At 33.9% G+C, this 20139-nt stretch overlaps 1 protein-coding gene across 1 annotated transcript in view; it reads left to right on the plus strand.

Annotated features, from left to right (window-relative positions):
- LOC138706707 (neuroligin-4, X-linked-like) overlaps nucleotides 1-20139 on the plus strand; it is a 638906-nt gene that overhangs the window by 336842 nt on the left and 281925 nt on the right. Inside the window, exon 2 of the mRNA XM_069836308.1 lies at nucleotides 14838-14990. Within this exon, the coding sequence (XP_069692409.1) occupies nucleotides 14838-14990 (153 nt within the window). The remainder of the gene's footprint in view (nucleotides 1-14837; nucleotides 14991-20139) is intronic.

Below are 20139 nucleotides of genomic sequence, written 5' to 3' on the forward strand. Positions count from 1 at the left end.
CTATCTATCTATCTATCTATCTATCTATCTATCTGTATATCTATCTATCTATCTATCTATCTATCTATCTATCTATCTATCTATCTATCTATCTATCTATCTATCTATCTATCTATCTATCTATCTATCTGTATATCTATCTATCTATCTATCTATCTATCTATCTATCTATCTATCTATCTATCTATCTATCTATCTATCTATCTATCTATCTATCTATCTATCTATCTATCTATCTATCTATCTATCTATCTATCTATCTATCTATCTATCTATCTATCTATCTATCTATCTATCTATCTATCTATCTATCTATCTATCTATCTATCTGTATATCTATCTATCTATCTATCTATCTATCTATCTATCTATCTATCTATCTATCTATCTATCTATCTATCTATCTATCTATCTATCTATCTATCTATCTATCTATCTATCTATCTATCTATCTATCTATCTATCTATCTATCTATCTATCTATCTATCTATCTATCTATCTATCTATCTATCTATCTATCTATCTATCTATCTATCTATCTATCTATCTATCTATCTATCTGTATATCTGTATATCTATCTATCTATCTATCTATCTATCTATCTATCTATCTATCTATCTATCTATCTATCTATCTATCTATCTATCTATCTATCTATCTATCTATCTATCTATCTATCTATCTATCTATCTATCTATCTATCTATCTATCTATCTATCTATCTATCTATCTATCTATCTATCTATCTATCTATCTATCTATCTATCTATCTATCTATCTATCTATCTATCTATCTATCTATCTATCTATCTATCTATCTGTATATCTATCTATCTATCTATCTATCTATCTATCTATCTATCTATCTATCTATCTATCTATCTATCTATCTATCTATCTATCTATCTATCTGTATATCTATCTATCTATCTATCTATCTATCTATCTATCTATCTATCTATCTATCTATCTATCTATCTATCTGTGTGTCTGTCTGCCTGCCTGCCTGCCTGCCTGCCTGCCTGCCTGCCTGCCTGCCTGCCTGCCTGCCTGCCTGTCTGTCTGTCTGTCTGTCTGTCTGTCTGTCTGTCTGTCTGTCTGTCTATTTATTTATTTATTCATTTATTTATTCATTTACTTATTCATTTACTTATTTATTTATATTCTGACGTAGTTAAGGTCATTAGGCCTTCTTCCACATCGCCAGAAATACGAATAAAATAATAGAAAATCATCAACTATAAACAAAGTAAAACCAAACGAAAATATAGACAGGCTACAGTCACACAACCTAGATTCTCTAGATTTTGGCCTTCATGATGTATCAACAATCTTATTTCATGTCGTGTTATTTTTCCATGGCCTCATGGAAGTCGATGTTGAATACAAGAGACAATAATAAAGAACAATTGACTGTATAAGATTGCATTTTAATGTTATACATCAATATTTCATCGTATTTATTTTTATTTTTTTATCTATTTAATTAATTTAACGTCCATTTGTCCAATTTTAATGTAGCATATGTTCTTTTCCTGCTTATGAAGGTTAAATGTGGAAACTTTCACAAATATCGGTCAAAGCGTGTAGATTTGTATAGAGTACTTACATATATACATAGCCTCATTGATTTTTATATATAAGATATCCAGTTTTACTGATATTACCATACTGTTTGTCTTGGAAATGACCGAGTTAGGGTGAAACTGGTAACATATTCAGAAAGATGCCTCTCTAAACATACGGAAAACTAAAAACCTTTTGTGCGAGATCGTGCGTATTTGCTTGCTTTCCGCACAAAACCAATACGTGGTAAGTGTGAAATACCACATTCAGTATTCCCAACGTAACACACATAACAATTTCCCTATTCTTACCGCTTAAGCGTCATATTCATTTTACTGCTTTAGGCTTTTAACATATTATTTTTAAAGACGTTCAATATAGTAACAATTATAAATTGGAAACTTACCACTGCAATTTCACCTAAATTGCACTGTTAATTATTGTTTTTAAATATTTGCAAAAATTAAGTAAACTCTACAACTCCACTAAAGTTACTGCATTCGTGATGCAAGTAACATTAAGGAAGCCGTGAAAAAATCAACAAGTTTCCAGACTCATCATAGACTTGGGGAAAAAAAAGACAGACGTATATCACGGCCTGCTGGAGTATAGTAAACACAGAAAACAGTTTATAGGAACAATGTTGGAGATAGATATATTTGTTTTCCAAATTTGCCGTCATTGAACAGAAACCAACATGGAGATTTCATTGCAACTAATTAGAAATTCCTCTTCCAGGTATGTAATAAACGATCTTCGCACAAAATAATGTACGATACACGAGCGGTATGTTTGTTTTCATGTTCTCGGAAATTAAAAAAGCTCAACTACGTTTCGCTTTTTCAATCTTTTCCTCGACCATGAAAACGTCAACATACCGCTCTTGTAACGCATATTACTATTTTTCCCCCCTGTGGAAATTGCCGGTTTTGTTCGCAACCTCCACATAACTTTGATTTCCCCTTTCCTCACAGAAAAAGAGGGTTTCCTGGGCATTATGACCCATCCGCGAGATAGTTCAAAATCATTTTCCTGTTATGACATTGTCAAAATGTGCCTTTTTTTCAGAAAACGAAGATGATGTGTGTTAATATGCATAACACCATACGGCCCTGAACTGGCTCACGTGCTACAAATTGAAAACTTATAACTTTAAGTAAGCTACAGCTCTCTAATGAGGTGTGATACTCCACACTTTGAGGCGTAGTATTATTTTTTTTCGCAATTAATATGTGAAATTCATATCCCAGCCGTTGTTCGATACACAATGAATGTCCAAAGCTCAGGGTCGTGTTTTGGGCCCCTGTAAATTAGAACACCCGCTGCACTAATACGCGCCGAAATGTAATTAACTGAAGAGAACTACATCAAAGAGTTAAATACTGAATGTAGTCGTAATTAGCGGTTAAATGTTTCAGTCCCCAACTATACACGCAAACACCAACCGTAAAATTGCACTCATTTTTCTCTATTGGCGCTTAATTGTTGATTGGTTCGAGTCTCATGCATACAATAAAATTGCTGGATAGCAAACTAATGCATCAATTTGCCAATTACTAATTACTATGGTCAGCATTCTTAAATCGTAACCCATTTTAATTCTTTGCGAAATTTGAATATTATATATGTCTAAATCTGGGGTTCAGTTCATGAACTGTATTTCGCTGTTTATCTTATGTAATTTGGATATATCAGAGAATAGTTAAATAGTTTATATTTCAGTCACTAAGCAATTACTTATTTATTTATTTATTTATTTATTTATTTATTTATTTACTTATTTACTTATTTATTTATTTATTTAGTTGTTTACTTATTTATTTATTTACATATTTACTTATTATTTATTCACTTATTCACTTATTTATTTATTTACTTATTTACTTATTTATTTATTTACTTATTTATTTATTTACTTATTTACTTATATACTTATTTCCTTATTCATTTGTTTATTTATTCACTTATTTACTTATTTATTTATTAATTTGCTTACTTATTTATTTACTTATTTATTTATTTACTTATTTACTTATTTATTTATTCATTTATTTATTTATTTACTTATTTATTTATTTACTTATTTATTTATTTACTTATTTACTTATTTATTTATTTATTTACTTATTTACTTATTCATTTATTTATTCATTTATTTATTTATTTATTTACTTATTTATTTATTCACTTATTCACTTATTTACTTATTTATTTATTTACTTATTTACTTATTTATTTATTTATTTATTTATTTACTTATTTATTTATTTAATTATTACTTATTTACTTATTCATTTTTTATTTATTCACTTATTTAATTATTTATTTATTCATTTGCTTACTTATTTATTTATTTATTTATTTATTTACTTATTTATTTATTCATTTATTTATTTACTTATTTATTTATTTACTTATTTATTTATTTACTTATTTACTTATTTATTTATTTATTTATTTACTTATTTACTTATTCATTTATTTATTCATTTATTTATTTATTTATTTATTCACTTATTCACTTATTTACTTATTTATTTATTTACTTATTTACTTATTTATTTATTTATTTATTTACTTATTTATTTATTTAATTATTTACTTATTTACTTATATACTTATTTACTTATTCATTTTTTATTTATTCACTTATTTAATTATTTATTTATTCATTTGCTTACTTATTTATTTATTTATTTATTTATTTACTTATTTATTTATTCATTTATTTATTTACTTATTTATTTATTTACTTATTTATTTATTTACTTATTTACTTATTTATTTATTTATTTACTTATTTATTTACTTCTTTACTTATTCATTTATTTATTCATTTATTTATTTACTTATTTATTTATTTACTTTATTATTTACTTATTTATTTACATACTTATTTATTTGCTTATTTATTTATTTATTTACTTATATACTTATTTACTTATTTATTTACTAGCCGTACCCGTGCGCTCCGCCGCACCCGTTAGAAATAAATATAAAGTAATTACATAATTAAAATAGGACGTTTGACCCAGGGAACATTCGTGTTTGATAGAAGTATAAATCATTTAATATGTTACTTAATTTAAATTGTATTTAAATATTTAAAATGCGATCATTTTGGTCCAGAGACACTCATTTGGTGCAATGACAATTCCTTTAACATGTTTCTTAATTTTATTACATGCAACCATAGTTTAATGAAGATTGACATATCATTTAGATTTAATGTGTATAGGCTACTTTATTTTACTTGCTATATGTTTCCATTGAATTATGGTAATAACTTAATTTTAACCCTTGTTTTCTACGTATTCAGTAAATGGTGCTTGGCGCGATAAGAAATTCTCAACACACAACTCAACTTGAAAACACACACTCTTTGACTCTACACTATACCACAGGAACACACCCTCACAGAAAACAGAACAAGTGGCGCCAAGACCAACAACGACCAGTTCTGAAGATGACCCATAAATAGGTCGAAACATGTAAACGAGGTACGTTGAAATTTAACACAGGAAAATCTTACCATACATATTCCAAATATTTTCCTAAGCATCTTATTCTCGAACATATTTAACCTATGTTCCTCTCTCAAAGTGAGAGTCCAAGTTTCACAACCATCCAGAACACCGGTAATATAACTGTTTTATAAATTCTGACTTTCAGCTTTTTTTTTTTTTTTTTTTTTTGAAAGCAGACTGGGTGATAAGAAGAGTCCAGGGGAAAAACGGGGGATGTCCACTTTCAGGCAAAATTCAGATTTCCATTCGCTTATATACTTCATATGAAGTGTATTCATTCTTACTTACTTACTTACAAATGGCTTTTAAGGAACCCGAAGGTTCATTGCCGCCCTCACATAAGCCCGCCAGCGGTCCCTATCCTGTGCAAGATTAATCCAGTCTCTATCATCATACCCTACCTCCCTCAAATCCATTTTAATATTATCCTCCCATCTACGTCTCGGCCTCCCTAAAGGTCTTTTTCCCTCCGGTCTCCCAACTAACACTCTATATGCATTTCTGGATTCGCCCATACGTGCTACATGCCCTGCCCATCTTAAACGTCTGGATTTAATGTTCCTAATTATGTCAGGTGAAGAATACAATGCGTGCAGTTCTGTGTTGTGTAACTTTCTCCATTCTCCTGTAACTTCATCCCGCTTAGCCCCAAATATTTTCCTAAGCACCTTATTCTCAAACACCCTGAACCTATGTTCCTCTCTCAGAGTGATAGTCCAAGTTTCACAACCATACAGAACAACCGGTAATATAACTGTTTTATAAATTCTAACTTTCAGATTTTTGGACAGCAGACTGGATGATAAGAGCTTCTCAACCGAATAATAACACGCATTTCCCATATTTATTCTGCGTTTAATTTCCTCCCGAGTGTCATTTATATTTGTTACTGTTGCTCCAAGATATTTGAATTTTTCCACCTCTTCGAAGGATAAATCTCCAATTTTTATATTTCCATTTAGTACAATATTCTGGTCACGAGACATAATCATATACTTTGTCTTTTCGGGATTTACTTCCAAACCGATCGCTCTACTTGCTTCAAGTAAAATTTCCGTGTTTTCCCTAATCGTTTGTGTATTTTCTCCTAACATATTCACGTCATCCGCATAGACAAGAAGCTGATGTAACCCGTTCAATTCCAAACCCTGCCTGTTATCCTGAACTTTCCTAATGGCATATTCAAGCGCGAAGTTAAAAAGTAAAGGTGATAGTGCATCTCCCTGCTTTAGCCCGCAGTGAATTGGATTCATTCTACACTTAGAAAATGGGAAGAAAGTTCACAGTTACCGAATAACTGCTGGTTAAATTATCAGTATTATATTCGGAATGATAGAGTTCGAAATTTTAAAATTGATTTCCTGAGAATTTTCCCCTTTACTCTTCCCTGAATTTTCCATATTTATTCTGCGTTCAATTTCCTCTTGAGTGTCATTTATATCAGATACTGTTGCTCCAAGATGCTTGAATTTTTCCACCTTTTCAAAGGATAAATTTCCAATAAAATGGTTAGGCTATATTCCCATTTCGTTGATGTTTAACTCAACGGATAAATTATTAAAAACATTTTATATGGATTTTGTTACCCATAAACTTCTTAAATGTTCTAGCGTCCATACTAAGGACATTACTTTATTTACAGACTAACAAGACATACATGAGAACACTTGAAGCTCGCACACCGCATCTGTGAAGCAGAGAAGCAAAATGCCTATTACAGCCTACTTAGCGGTTTGTTAAACAAACAGCTGCCAGCTCGACTGCTGCTGTGCAAACTGGAGGACTCAAATAAAATCATCCGGTTCTGAACACTAAACTTGTTTCTCCTGTTAGGCCTTCATTGTACGGACTACACATCTCCCGGGAAGCCGGCCATGTTCACGCTCTTCACAAAGGTCTGTAGTGCAGCCATTCTACTGATGACCCTAGATGTTCGATCGCAGAGAAAGTCCATACTGGCATCTGTTAAGCGTGAAATTCTAGTTTCATAAACTAGGGTGCGTCGCGGTAATTTGGGCATAAGTTACAATTTATTGAATAAAACTTAAAAATAAAGAACTATACACAGAATTTTAATGAAGATAATTTCATAATGACGATGCTATTCGCTGACGATCAGGTAGTAATAGCAAATAATGAAAATAACCTGCAGAGAGCAGTACATGAGTTATGGAAAATAAATAAGAACTATAATATGGAGATATCTGTACATAAGACTAAAACTATGGCATTTTGTGGCAAATCTCCTGTAAGATCTAAAATAGTAATAGGAAACAGTATCATAGAACAGGTAAATAAATTTAAATTTTTGGGTGTTACCTTATCTTATAAAGGAGACTATGATCAAAAAGAAAAAATAGAAAAATTTAATTACATAAATGGAACAATAAGAAGAACTCTGAAATCAAAAGCTAGGAAAGATACATTGTTAAAATTTTATAAGGTGATGTCAGTGCCCAGTTTACTATATGGAAGCGAAACATGGGTTATAAAAAAGAGAGATGCCTCTAGATTACAAACAAATGAGATGAAATTTTTGAGAAACGTAGCAGATTACAGGAAAATAGAACATAAAAGAAACGAAGAAATAAGAGAAGAACTTGAGATATATGAATTAAACAACAAAATAGAAGAATATAGAAATGCATGGATGTCTCACATTTCAAGGATGCAGGAGGACAGGATACCATATAAGTTTTGGAAATATAGTCCTCGGGGAAGAAGAAATATTGGAAGACCAGCCAAAAGATGGATGGACCAATTTCAGTAGCTGCTACAGGAATCAATTTCCTAATGCATGAAGGATGATGATGATGATGAATAAAACTTTACCCAATACTCAAACAGATACCAGTTTAATATAAGGCAAACTCGGCTAATTTCGCAGTATTAAGGTTTTCTGTCTATAGTTATACCCAAAAAAAAAAAAACTTGAAAAAATGTCCTTCATGCAGCAGTTAATCACTAGACATAATTGTATTGGTTGGTATAATTTGTTTTATTTTTTAAGTGTATCGCAACAGGGAAATAGCTCCATCTAAAATAGGCTATGAGATCATATGTGTGCGTTTCAGGAACTCGTGTAACTTCGCAGTACTGCTCTGGGCAATTTCGCAGTAATATGTGTAATTTTCAAGAATACTGTTTTTAACTCAAAACATGTTTTAATGTAATCTAAACATCAGTACATGTTTACACACATGAACTGAACACATTAACAAACTAGGCAATAAATATAGGGCAACTGGGCTTGAATTTATGATTGCATATTAATTGTAAATTAATAAATTTATCTAACACATACTTACTTACTTACTTACTTACAAATGGCTTTTAAGGAACCCGAAGGTTCATTGCCGCCCCCACATAAGCCCGCCAGCGGTCCCTATCCTGTGCAAGATTAATCCAGTTTCTATCATCATACCCCACCTCCCTCAAATCCATTTTAATATTATCCTCCCATCTACGTCTCGGCCTTCCTAAAGATCTTTTTCCCTCCAGTCTCCCAACTAACACTCTATATGCATTTCTGGATTCGCCCATACGTGCTACATGCCCTGCCCATCTCAAACGTCTGGATTTAATGTTCCTAATTATGTCAAGTGAAGAATACAATGCGTGCAGTTCTGTGTTGTGTAACTTTCTCCATTCTCCTGTAACTTCATCCCGCTTAGCCCCAAATATTTTCCTAAGCACCTTATTCTCAAACACCCTGAACCTATGTTCCTCTCTCAGAGTGAGAGTCCAAGTTTCACAACCATACAGAAGAACCGGTAATATAACTGTTTTATAAACTCTAACTTTCAGATTCTTGGACAGCAGACTGGATGATAAGAGCTTCTCAACCGAATAATAACACGCATTTCCCATATTTATTCTGCGTTTAATTTCCTCCCGAGTGTCATTTATATTTGTTACTGTTGCTCCAAGATATTTGAATTTTTCCACCTCTTCGAAGGATAAACCTCCAATTTTTATATTTCCATTTCGTGCAATATTCTGGTCACGAGACAATCATATACTTTGTTTTTTTCGGGATTTACTTCCAAACCGATCGCTCTACTTGCTTCAAGTAAAATTTCCGTGTTTTCCCTAATCGTTTGTGGATTTTCTCCTAACATATTCACGTCATCCGCATTGACAAGAAGCTGATGTAACCCGTTCAATTCCAAACCCTGCCTGTTATCCTGAACTTTCCTAATGGCATATTCTAGCGCATCTGCATTAAATATTATGCAAAAAAATAGAAAAAAAAAACATTATGAGAATTATTTAGGCCTAATCCGAATCCGCTTCCGCTGGCAAGACTAATTGTTCTTTCTCCTTTCTCTGCCATTGAAGGTGGACAGGCTTTGCTCCTTTTGAGGACATAATTTTGTTACGTTTGGCAATCAATGAAAACTCTGTTTCATCGAAATTGCAAATGAGATAAGGCTTGGTACACTTCCTAGCACATCATAAAAATCGTTCAAATTCGAGCGACTTGAGGCTGCTGCTCTATGGTAGGACAGATTTTCTGTCTGGCGCATACTTAGCCCATAGTGCTTCTTATAGGAAGTTCGAATCTGCGCGCCACTCGAATTGCTCTGCCAGCAACTAGCGGAAACTAGTTAAGAAACTGAGTACCGACAAAAGCATATTACGAACAAACTAAATTAGATAAAACAACAAGCGAGGGTTCAAATCAATCATGAGAATGTGGAGAATTCATTAATCATAGTGTGATAATTACACTTCTGAATGTCTCGACGATATGCTGTCCAGAAACCCAACACTTCATATTTACTCACTCTATCTCAGCAAACACACACCAACTAAAGCAGATACAGGGACATCATGTTATTTTTACTCCAATTTTTATTGAAATTATTGGGGATCATCAGTGCGGTTTTCGGCGTAATAGATCGACTATTGATCAGATTTTTTGTATTCGACAGATAATGGAGAAAAAATGGGAGTATAAGGATACAGTACATCAGTTATTCATAGATTTCAAAAAAGCTTATGACTCTGTTAAGAGGGAAGTATTATATGATATTCTTATTGAATTTGGTATTCCCAAGAAACTAGTTCGATTAATTAAAATGTGTCTCAGTGAAACATACAGCAGAGTCCGTATAGGTCATTTTCTATCTGATGCTTTTCCAATTCACTGCGGGCTAAAGCAGGGAGATGCACTATCACCTTTACTTTTTAACTTCGCTCTACAATATACCATTAGGAAAGTTCAGGATAACAATGAGAGTTTGGAATTGAACGGGTTACATCAGCTTCTTGTCTATGCGGATGACGTGAATATGTTAGGAGAAAATACACAAACGATTAGGGAAAACACGGAAATTTTACTTGAAGCAAGTAGAGCGATCGGTTTGGAAGTAAATCCCGAAAAGACAAAATATATGATTATGTCTCGTGACCAGAATATTGTACGAAATGGAAATATAAAAATTGGACATTTATCCTTCGAAGAGGTGGAAAAATTCAAATATCTTGGAGCAACAGTAACAAATATAAATGACACTCGGGAGGAAATTAAACGCAGAATAAATATGGGAAATGCGTGTTATTATTCGGTTGAGAAGCTCTTATCATCCAGTCTGCTGTCGAAAAATCTGAAAGTTAGAATTTATAAAACAGTTATATTACCGGTTGTTCTGTATGGTTGTGAAACTTGGACTCTCACTCTGAGAGAGGAACATAGGTTCAGGGTGTTTGAGAATAAGGTGCTAAGGAAAATATTTGGGGCTAAGCGGGATGAAGTTACAGGAGAATGGAGAAAGTTACACAACACAGAACTGCACGCATTGTATTCTTCACCTGACATAATTAGGAACATTAAATCCAGACGTTTGAGATGGGCAGGGCATGTAGCATGTATGGGCGAATCCAGAAATGCATATAGAGTGTTATTTGGGAGACCGGAGGGAAAAAGACCTTTAGGGAGGCCGAGACGTAGATGGGAGGGTAATATTAAAATGGATTTGAGGGAGGTGGGGTGTGATGATAGAGACTGGATTAATCTTGCACAGGATAGGGACCGCTGGCGGGCTTATGTGAGGGCGGCAATGAACCTTCGGGTTCCTTAAAAGCCATTTGTAAGTAAGTAAGTAAGTAAGTTTTATTGTACCTCAGTTTTTTAATGTACTTCACTCCCACCCCTTCTCCTACTGTGTGTTCAGTTCAAAATGTGTCATGGCTCGCTGTTTGCCGTCATGTGGCTAGCAGATGAGCCTAGAGAATTCAATTTTCCTACACTTCCGCAGAGGTGTATAACCTAAGAGGCAGAGAAGTTGCCTAGCAAGTACGGCGTTCATTCTGAAGAGTACTTACCGATACGTACGGTAACGCCGGTAGTGGCAGGAATGTGAACTGTTTGGAAACACGTACTGTCGGGATATGGGGAGAGGGTTAAGACGATTACTTACGTATTTGTTGACATTAACTTCGACGGTCAACATGGACACGGAGCATTTGATTTGTGTTGTGGAATGTTGCCGTACGCAACCGATGATAACAAATACCCTGCGTACGACTTGCCGGCGCAGAACACAGTTCGAAAGAGCTTATGGTAGCACACAGACCGTACAGGCCGCCATCTGTTGCTACGACGTTCAAGTTATACCGTACACGTTCTCAAGTTCAGATTGAAGAACGCCTTAAATAATAGGCAACTTCTCTAACATATAAGCTGATACTCGCTTCAAATCGGTGAACCAACAACAGTGACGTTATGACACACTTTGAAATGAACACCCAGTAGTAAACTTCCAACCTTTCACGACACAGAGCCGAGGGCGCGTAAGCAGTACTGAGTTAGTGAGTATAGTACGTTGAAAAATATGTTCGCGTTTTCCAGTGACGAAAGAGCTTTCAATATTGAATCATATTTTCGTACAGATACTGTCGTCCGTTTGCCTACGTCGCATCCCGGTTTCCCCTACCTGCTTCTGTTCGCCCCTCTGTTAAGTCTAGTAGCTGGGCTATCTTACTTCTTTTCTGAAAACATTAATTTCTGTTAGGAATTGGACGTCTACGTAATATTATACTATAATATTTAAAATAACTTAAATAAAAGGGCCTCGTTAAGTAATTAACTGTCACGTGACCCCCCCCCTTTCTACGACCCTGCGACAAAACCACTTGAACGGACAGTAGATAGCATTTCAGAGTAATCTTATCTTTTCGGATCGGGCAGAAGTGAAGATTGAATTTACAGTACGTAAGGTACTCTTTTATAGAGTAGGTACAGAATTATTTCAACATGAGTTACTCGTACGAAGGACGAAAATGGTAATTGGCATTAGGTACACAATAATATGCACAAAAGAACTGAAGCCTGTATCGAAATGAACGGCCACCATTTTAAAAAATGTGTTTAAATATCCATATAATGATCATTTTTCAATTTAATTTCATTCTCTATATTGTACGCTAATGTGCTGTAGACAGTATAATATACACCGCATAATTAATAAGTCGGAATGGATAGCTCAATTCGTGAGTAAAAACACTAAATGTTAATACAGTACTGTATTTTGATTAAACAAAAACCTAATGAAAATTATCAAACTCAAAATTGCGATATTTCCTAGTTTACATAAATGGATGAACTACTTTTCTTCCCTCCTATACCTAGTAAAGTGATTTGTATTTTACGCCGGTATCATCGAACTCCAGTCGTGGAAGGGGGAGCAAGCGGTGTTTCCTGTTTCAATCGTTAATAGAAAGGTATAGCCAGGTTAATATTAAAAATGTTAGTAAAAATAAAATGATGTCCCTGTAGTTGTATAACGTTCGCCAGAATGCGTTGCAATAGGATCTTCCTGCATGAAACATCCCCGACAGGTTCTGGCATTTATCCATATTTTTTGTAAGTTCAAACGAACACGGACAACTCCACAACAAATTAATATATGAGATACTGCGAAATTAGACGCACTGCAAAATTAGCCGAGTTTGCCTTACAGGGTGATTCAGTTACCGCCACTTACGGAGCTTATTTCAGAAGACATTTTGAGCAAAAAGTGTCATATAAACATGGGCCCTATTCTCGTTATTTTCAGAATTACACCAATTTGAAGTTGTTTATAAAGTAGCTTTTTGGCTAAGTTTGATTGGTGAAAGAATATCACAAATACAGAATGAACTATTCAGGAGTATCATTTCTTTAATGACTAGTATTCTGAAGCTAAAAATGTGTCATGAATTCCTTACTTGCTTCGTACAGAACTTTTTCACTCCATTTTTAACTAGTCTACAAAATTACGGACTTGTCATAACAATTGTTACAAATCGCACTACTTCTAGCTACATGATTCTTTACAGTTCAATTCTGTATTTTAATGTACATTCTTAAAGAGTTTACATTTCGTGTTCTCATCCTGATAAGTTTCAACATAATTCTTTCTTCACCCACTCTTTCCAACACAGCTTCATTGCTTATATTCTGTCTATCCATTTCACACGTTCCATTCTTCTCCATATCCACATTTCAAATGCTTCTAGTTGCTTCTCTTCACTTCGTCGTAATATCCTTATCTCTGCCCCATACAATACCACACTCCACACAAAGCACCTATGTAGTTGCTTCCTTAGTTCTTTATCGAGAGATCGTCACAAGAGCTTCCTCTTTCTGTTAAATCTTGAAACGTGGTGGAGGCTATTTTACCCCTTAAGCAATTTTTGATGATCAAACGGAAAATCGTACTTTCTGACAAAAACGACAAAATTTCACAGCCGTGTAACCTTAATATGATAGTTTTTCTTACGTGTTTGTATAGTAGTAATACATATATTTTTTTTGGGTTATTTTACGACACTGTATCAACATCTATGTTATTTAGCGTCTGAATGAAATGAAGGTGATAATGCCAGTGAAATGAGTCCGGGGTCCAGCACCGAAAGTTACCCAGCATTTGCTCGTATTGGGTTGAGGGAAAACCCCGGAAAAAACCTCAATCAAGTAACTTGTCCCGACCGGGATTCGAACCCGGGCCACCTGGTTTCTCAGCCAGACTCGCTGCCGTTACTCCACAGGTGTGGACAATATGATAGTTTTTCGTATGTATTTGTATAGTACTAATATTATGCATACATTAGTCTTTATGTATGTATGTAGGCTATGTTTTATTTTTTATTTTAGTAGGTTATTTTACGACGCTTTATCAACATCTTAAGTTATTTAGCGTCTGAATGAGATTAAGGTGATAATGCCGGTGAAATGAGTCCGGGGTCCAGCACCGAAAGTTACCCAGCATTTGCTCATATTTGGGTTGAGAGAAAATCCCGGAAAAAACCTCAACCAGGTAACTTGCTCCGACCGGGAATCGAACCCGAGCCAACTGGTTTCGCGGCCAGATGCGCTAACCGTGACTCCACAGGTGTGTATGTATGTATGTATGTATGTATGTATGTATGTATGTATGGTTTAATTGTATAGTGTGTTTGGTTATTGTATTTGTGTACGCATTTTACATGTAGGTTTTAACGTTTTAACTCTAGAAATTGTCTACAATGTACATTTCAGAGACCACATTTTTATCCCAGATGAAGATGATTTATCATGTAGGCCTACTCTGCGCATCATGTAGTAGTCCGTGTTGTACTGGAAGTCATTCGCGGACTAGGTTAATAATTTCACGGAACTGAACCCCTTCGAGCACATGTGGGCTTAACAATTTCACAGAACTGAACCCCATCGAACTCATGTGTACTAGTATAGATGTGCATTTGTCTATTGCAGGGAACCGCGGCCTAGAGGCGCCGTACGCCGTGATGGTGTACGTTCACGGCGAGTCGTACGAGTGGAACTCAGGCAATCCGTACGACGGCAGCGTGCTGGCCAGCTACGGTCACGTGATCGTCGTGACGCTCAACTTCAGGCTTGGAGTCCTTGGTAAGTAGCGACCTTGCATTGGTAGCTCATTTTTAAATGAATATTTGCTAATTTTTAATGTAAATTATTATAATTATTGTTGTTAAGGATCTAAGTAATACATAAATATTATCTGTATATAAAAAAACTATTCCTGAAATTAAAAATATGAGTTTAACAATAAATTTTACAATTTGAACAATACAGTATATAAAACTAAATACAAATACAAATATTTACATACGGAATACTAAATAAATTTTACAAGAGAAAGAGTTCATCCAAAGGGCTGGACTCGGGAAGAGTGCCCAAAATGCTCATTGCATTTCCGCGTTGAATTGCAATACTTAAACATTGACCTTGTCAACAAACATCACGCAAACAAATGGAGTGCTGCAGGGAGACCCCCTCAGTCCTCTATTATTTAACATCGCCACCCACGACGTCGTAAAATCAATAAGAGAAGAATCTACAGATGTCAAGATCTATATCTATGCCGACGACATGGTCCTGGGATCTCATGACAGGAGTGAACTCCAAAAAGCAACCTACGCGCTGGAAAAGTGGGCTGACCAAAATGAGCTGGAGATAAACATGCAGAAAACCGAACACATGATATTCAGGAAAGGGGGGAAGATATCTCAACAAGACAAAATCTTCCTGAAACAAGAACCTCTACAAACAGTAAACCAGGCCAAATACCTCGGTCTGACCCTACAGACCACAACAAATTCATTCAGGGTACACACCAAGCAAAGAGCTACAGCAGCCACAAAAGCCATTCATGACATCAGAGAACTAACCAAGCTATCTCTCAAAACAGCGATGATCATCTTCCACACCAAGATAGTCCCCATACTTACATACGGACTAGATCTAACTTGGGACAAGCTGCGCACGAAAGACCTCCATACCCTAGAGAACGTCAAGGCTCGCTTCTTGAAGGCTGCACTAGGAGTATCAAAACACACTCTATCCAGGCTGGTGTACGTGCTCGCCCACGAGACCTTCTTGATAGAAGAACTCAGAACAAAACTCGATCTGCCCTCCACTTCCAACTGGAAGAAAGCACTAGACGAGAGGATAAGGAAGAGGGAAGACATCTGGGAGGATTTCTACACAACGGAGGCCATGATAAACCGGACCTGGACAAACACGAACCAGAACCTCCGCCACTTCGTGACATCGCTGGCGGTTCATGGATACCACCACAAGATATGCAGAATTCAGTGTTTCCACGAACCGGACGACAACTGTGGGTGTGTCCTATGCAACAAGACATGTGATAGATACCATATCCTAGTCTGTGGGAATCGGCAGCTATCAGTCATTAATTTTGTTCAATCCAAGTGACTTTCATTTATGCACAATTTGTGCGCTTTATTATTATCATTATTAAACATTGACGCAAATAAGTAGCGTAACGACGATCACCAGTAATGGAGATCAAAATTTGGCCTATTTGAGATACCAAACTTTAGCGTCATGACTCCAAGGACCGAAGCTCTCCACAGAAAAGAGGACAAAGATATAATTATTTCACATTCCCGTATAAAGTGACTCATAGATACTCGATATGTAAGGTAACTAAATCCGTCCTCTAGTATAAGTAAATCACTGCACATAAACAAACTTCATGCTAGAAACCACATTTTCAATACCAATTCGTTTCTTTCCACAAAAATGTTTAAATATGTATTTTTACACAGAAAGTTAAAAAGAAAAATCCGCGGGATTAAGTTCATAATAATATACAGGGCTATTCAAAAAGAAGCAGATTTCAAATATTTATTTCTTCCAACTACAAAAGACAGAAACACAATTCCAACGTTCCTGGACAGACGGAAGTTTAAATTTTGAATAGTCCGGGTAGAAGTTCTAATCATGGCAGCATTGGCGCTGTTGCTTGTCATGCTCGACCCCATTGGCGCTGTTGATTGTCTGTAGTAAAATGGCGACACAACAGGAAAAAGCATTTTGTGTCCTGCAGTTACCAAAACTAGAGTTCATTATTGAAGTTCAAAGTGCTTTTCGCCGTCATTTCAACAATGACTTCATCTTCATCCAAGACGGTGCCCTGTCTCATTTCTCTAACCACGTCCGACGTTACCTGAATGACGCCATTCCTGGACGTTGGATTGGAAGAGGAGGAGGAGAAGATCAACTTCATCGCCGGTGGCCTCCCAGGTCTCCAGACCTCACTCCTTGTGATTTTTATTTGTGAGGTTACGTAAAAGACCGTGTTTTTATCCTCCCTATGCCTGACACTCTTGAAAGTCTGCGACATCGAATTGTTGAAGCCGTGAATTCGATAACTAGAGACCAGCTGATTCGTATGTGGCAAGAAATGAGCTACCGTTTTGATATTTGTCGTGTAACACTTTTTTTTTCGTTGTTGGTAACTCTATAGCATCTATTAGGTGCTTTATGGTTGTGCTAACAGATGGAGTTACTTGTCAACAATGTGACGCTGAAAAGTGTGTTCAGGTTACTGCCCAGCGACAGTCCCGATATATTTTTATATTTGTGATGATTGGTTAATTAATATTAACCCGGCACATTTACAATCACACTCACATTCATACAAATTTCCAGACTCTAGACACCCAGGGAATTCTTCTTCTTCAAGAAAAATTCACCGAGAGTCGAGCCCGGGAATCGAACCCGGGACCTCCTGTGTAACACGTGGTGCTCATATTGAATGCATACAATATTGAATCTTTCTCTATCCAGGAACGTTGGAATGTTGGAATTGTGTTTCTATCTTTTGTAGTTTGAAAAAAATCTGCTCCTCCTTTTTGAATAGCCCTGTATATCAAAGTCAACTATTTTAAACAGACTAGTTGCTATGGCAACTGAATGCTAGCATTATAATATTTCATTCGTTTCTTCTATAAGAAAATTATGTCAGTATTTTCAATTGTTTATACATGTTATCAAATAAATGAACTATTTAAAATACCCGCTGCATTAGAAAGATAATTTATTAATTAACCATATACTAAGAAATCAGAAACTGCATAGAGCCATCGCCAGATTTTGTTGCATTGTTTTTCTCGATGCTGGAAGAGACTTGTAGCGGTACATGTGTTTCATTTTTATGAGTTAATATGCAAATGTTGGAGGGGGGAAGCTAAAACAAATGATATGCTACATCGTGAGTAAAAAATATGACAATTGCAGATAAAAACAGCGCGCTCTGCTGTTTGTGTGACATTACCACGAGTTTAACCCAGTATCAGTACATGAGCACAATTAAACTGAGTTTAAAATCACAACAAAATATGCCTGACTGTCGGCCCGCATTCTATGTAAATTTTGGCCAGATGTTCAGCACAGATTATCCCCTTTACAAACATTCATCACAAAGAGACGCGCATTCAGAGTTCATTTAGTTCCAAGGCTCACCGAATCTGCCGACTAAGTCGTTCAACTCACTGTTTGTTAAGAAAGAGATCTAGAAAACGGTGCGCGGTAGACGTTATGAGTTATAGTCTAAGAGGTTAAATTCAGAGAAATTGCAGCAAGTATTATTATTATTATTATTATTATTATTATTATTATTATTATTGTTACTATTATTATTACTATTATTATTATTGTTATTATCATTATTATTATTATTATTATTATTATTATTATTATTATTATTATTAATATTTGGGAGTATAAAGGTACAGTGCATCAGTTACTCATGGATTTCAAAAAAGGCGTATGACTCGGTTAAGAGAGAAATTTTATATGATATTCTCATTGAATTTGGTATTCCCAAGAAACTAGTTCGATTAAAATGTGTCTCAGTGAAACGTACAGCTGAGTCTGTGTAGGTCAGTTGCTGTCAGATGCGTTTCCAATTCACTGTGGGCTCAAGCAATGAACTTTACTTTTTAATTTTGCTCTTTATTTATTTATTTAGTTATTTATTTACTTAGTTATTTATTTATTTATTAACTTACTTATTTGTTTTTGTTTACTTGTTTATTTATTTATTTATTTACTTATTTATTTATTTATTTGTTTACTTATTAATTATTTATTTACTAACTTATTTATTTATTTACTTACTTACTTGTTTATTTATTTAGTTATTTATTTATTTATTTATTTATTTACTTATTTATCTATTAACTTATTTATTTGTTTTTTTGTTTATTTGTTTGTTTATTTATTTATTTATTTATGTACTTATTTATTTATTTATTTACTTACTTATTTACTTATTTATTTAGTTATTTATTTATTTATTTATTTACTTACTTATTTATTTATTTATTTATTTATTTATTTATTTATTTATTTATTTATTTATTTATTTATTTACTTACTTATTTAGTTATTTATTTATTTACTTACTTGTTTACTTAGTTATTTCTTTATTTATTTACTTATTTATTTAGTTATTTATATATTTATTTATTTGTTTACTTATTTATTTATTTATTTATTTATTTATTTATTTATTTATTTATTTATTTATTTATTTATTTATTTATTTACTTATTAACTTATTTATTTGTTTTTTGTTTATTTATTTATTTATTTATTTACTTATTAACTTATTTATTTGTTTTTTGGTTATTTGTTTATTTATTTATTTAATTTATTAATTTATTTATTTATTTATTTACATTTACCCTTCTCACATTGTTTTCTATTTTCTACTTGATTTTTCGTTTTACTTATTTCCTTTCTCACTATTCCTCGCTTCTCACTTTATATTTCTTTCTTATTATCTTTTTTCTTCACTTTCCTTTCAGCATTAGATTATCCCTATTACATTACTCGCAATTTTTTTCAGTTTTTTTTTTTTTTCGTATTAACCTTATCTTTATCCATTTGATATTCTTACATTTGTTTTGTCATTCTTGCTTACTGTTTTTCTTTCCTTTTTGTTTTATCTTTCTTTCTTCATATTCATTTATTATTTCTTAATTTATTTCTTAATTCAGTCCGTTCTTTATACTATGGCTACTCCTTATTTCAGTCAATCTTCCTTTATTCATCTTTTCGTTATTTCGTTCATTCGCCTCTTTTATTTTACCTTATATTCCGTTCTCTTTGATTTTACTTCTTTCCTTCAACCTTCTTTGTTTCTGCTCTCCTTTTTGTTTTCCAAGAACCTAGTCTAAGTGTTGCCAGCTTGAATGTTCCCAGCCCGATACATTTCTTT

This window comes from Periplaneta americana, chromosome 9 (assembly GCF_040183065.1).
Source record: "Periplaneta americana isolate PAMFEO1 chromosome 9, P.americana_PAMFEO1_priV1, whole genome shotgun sequence".
Classification (NCBI taxonomy): Eukaryota; Metazoa; Arthropoda; class Insecta; order Blattodea; family Blattidae; genus Periplaneta; species Periplaneta americana.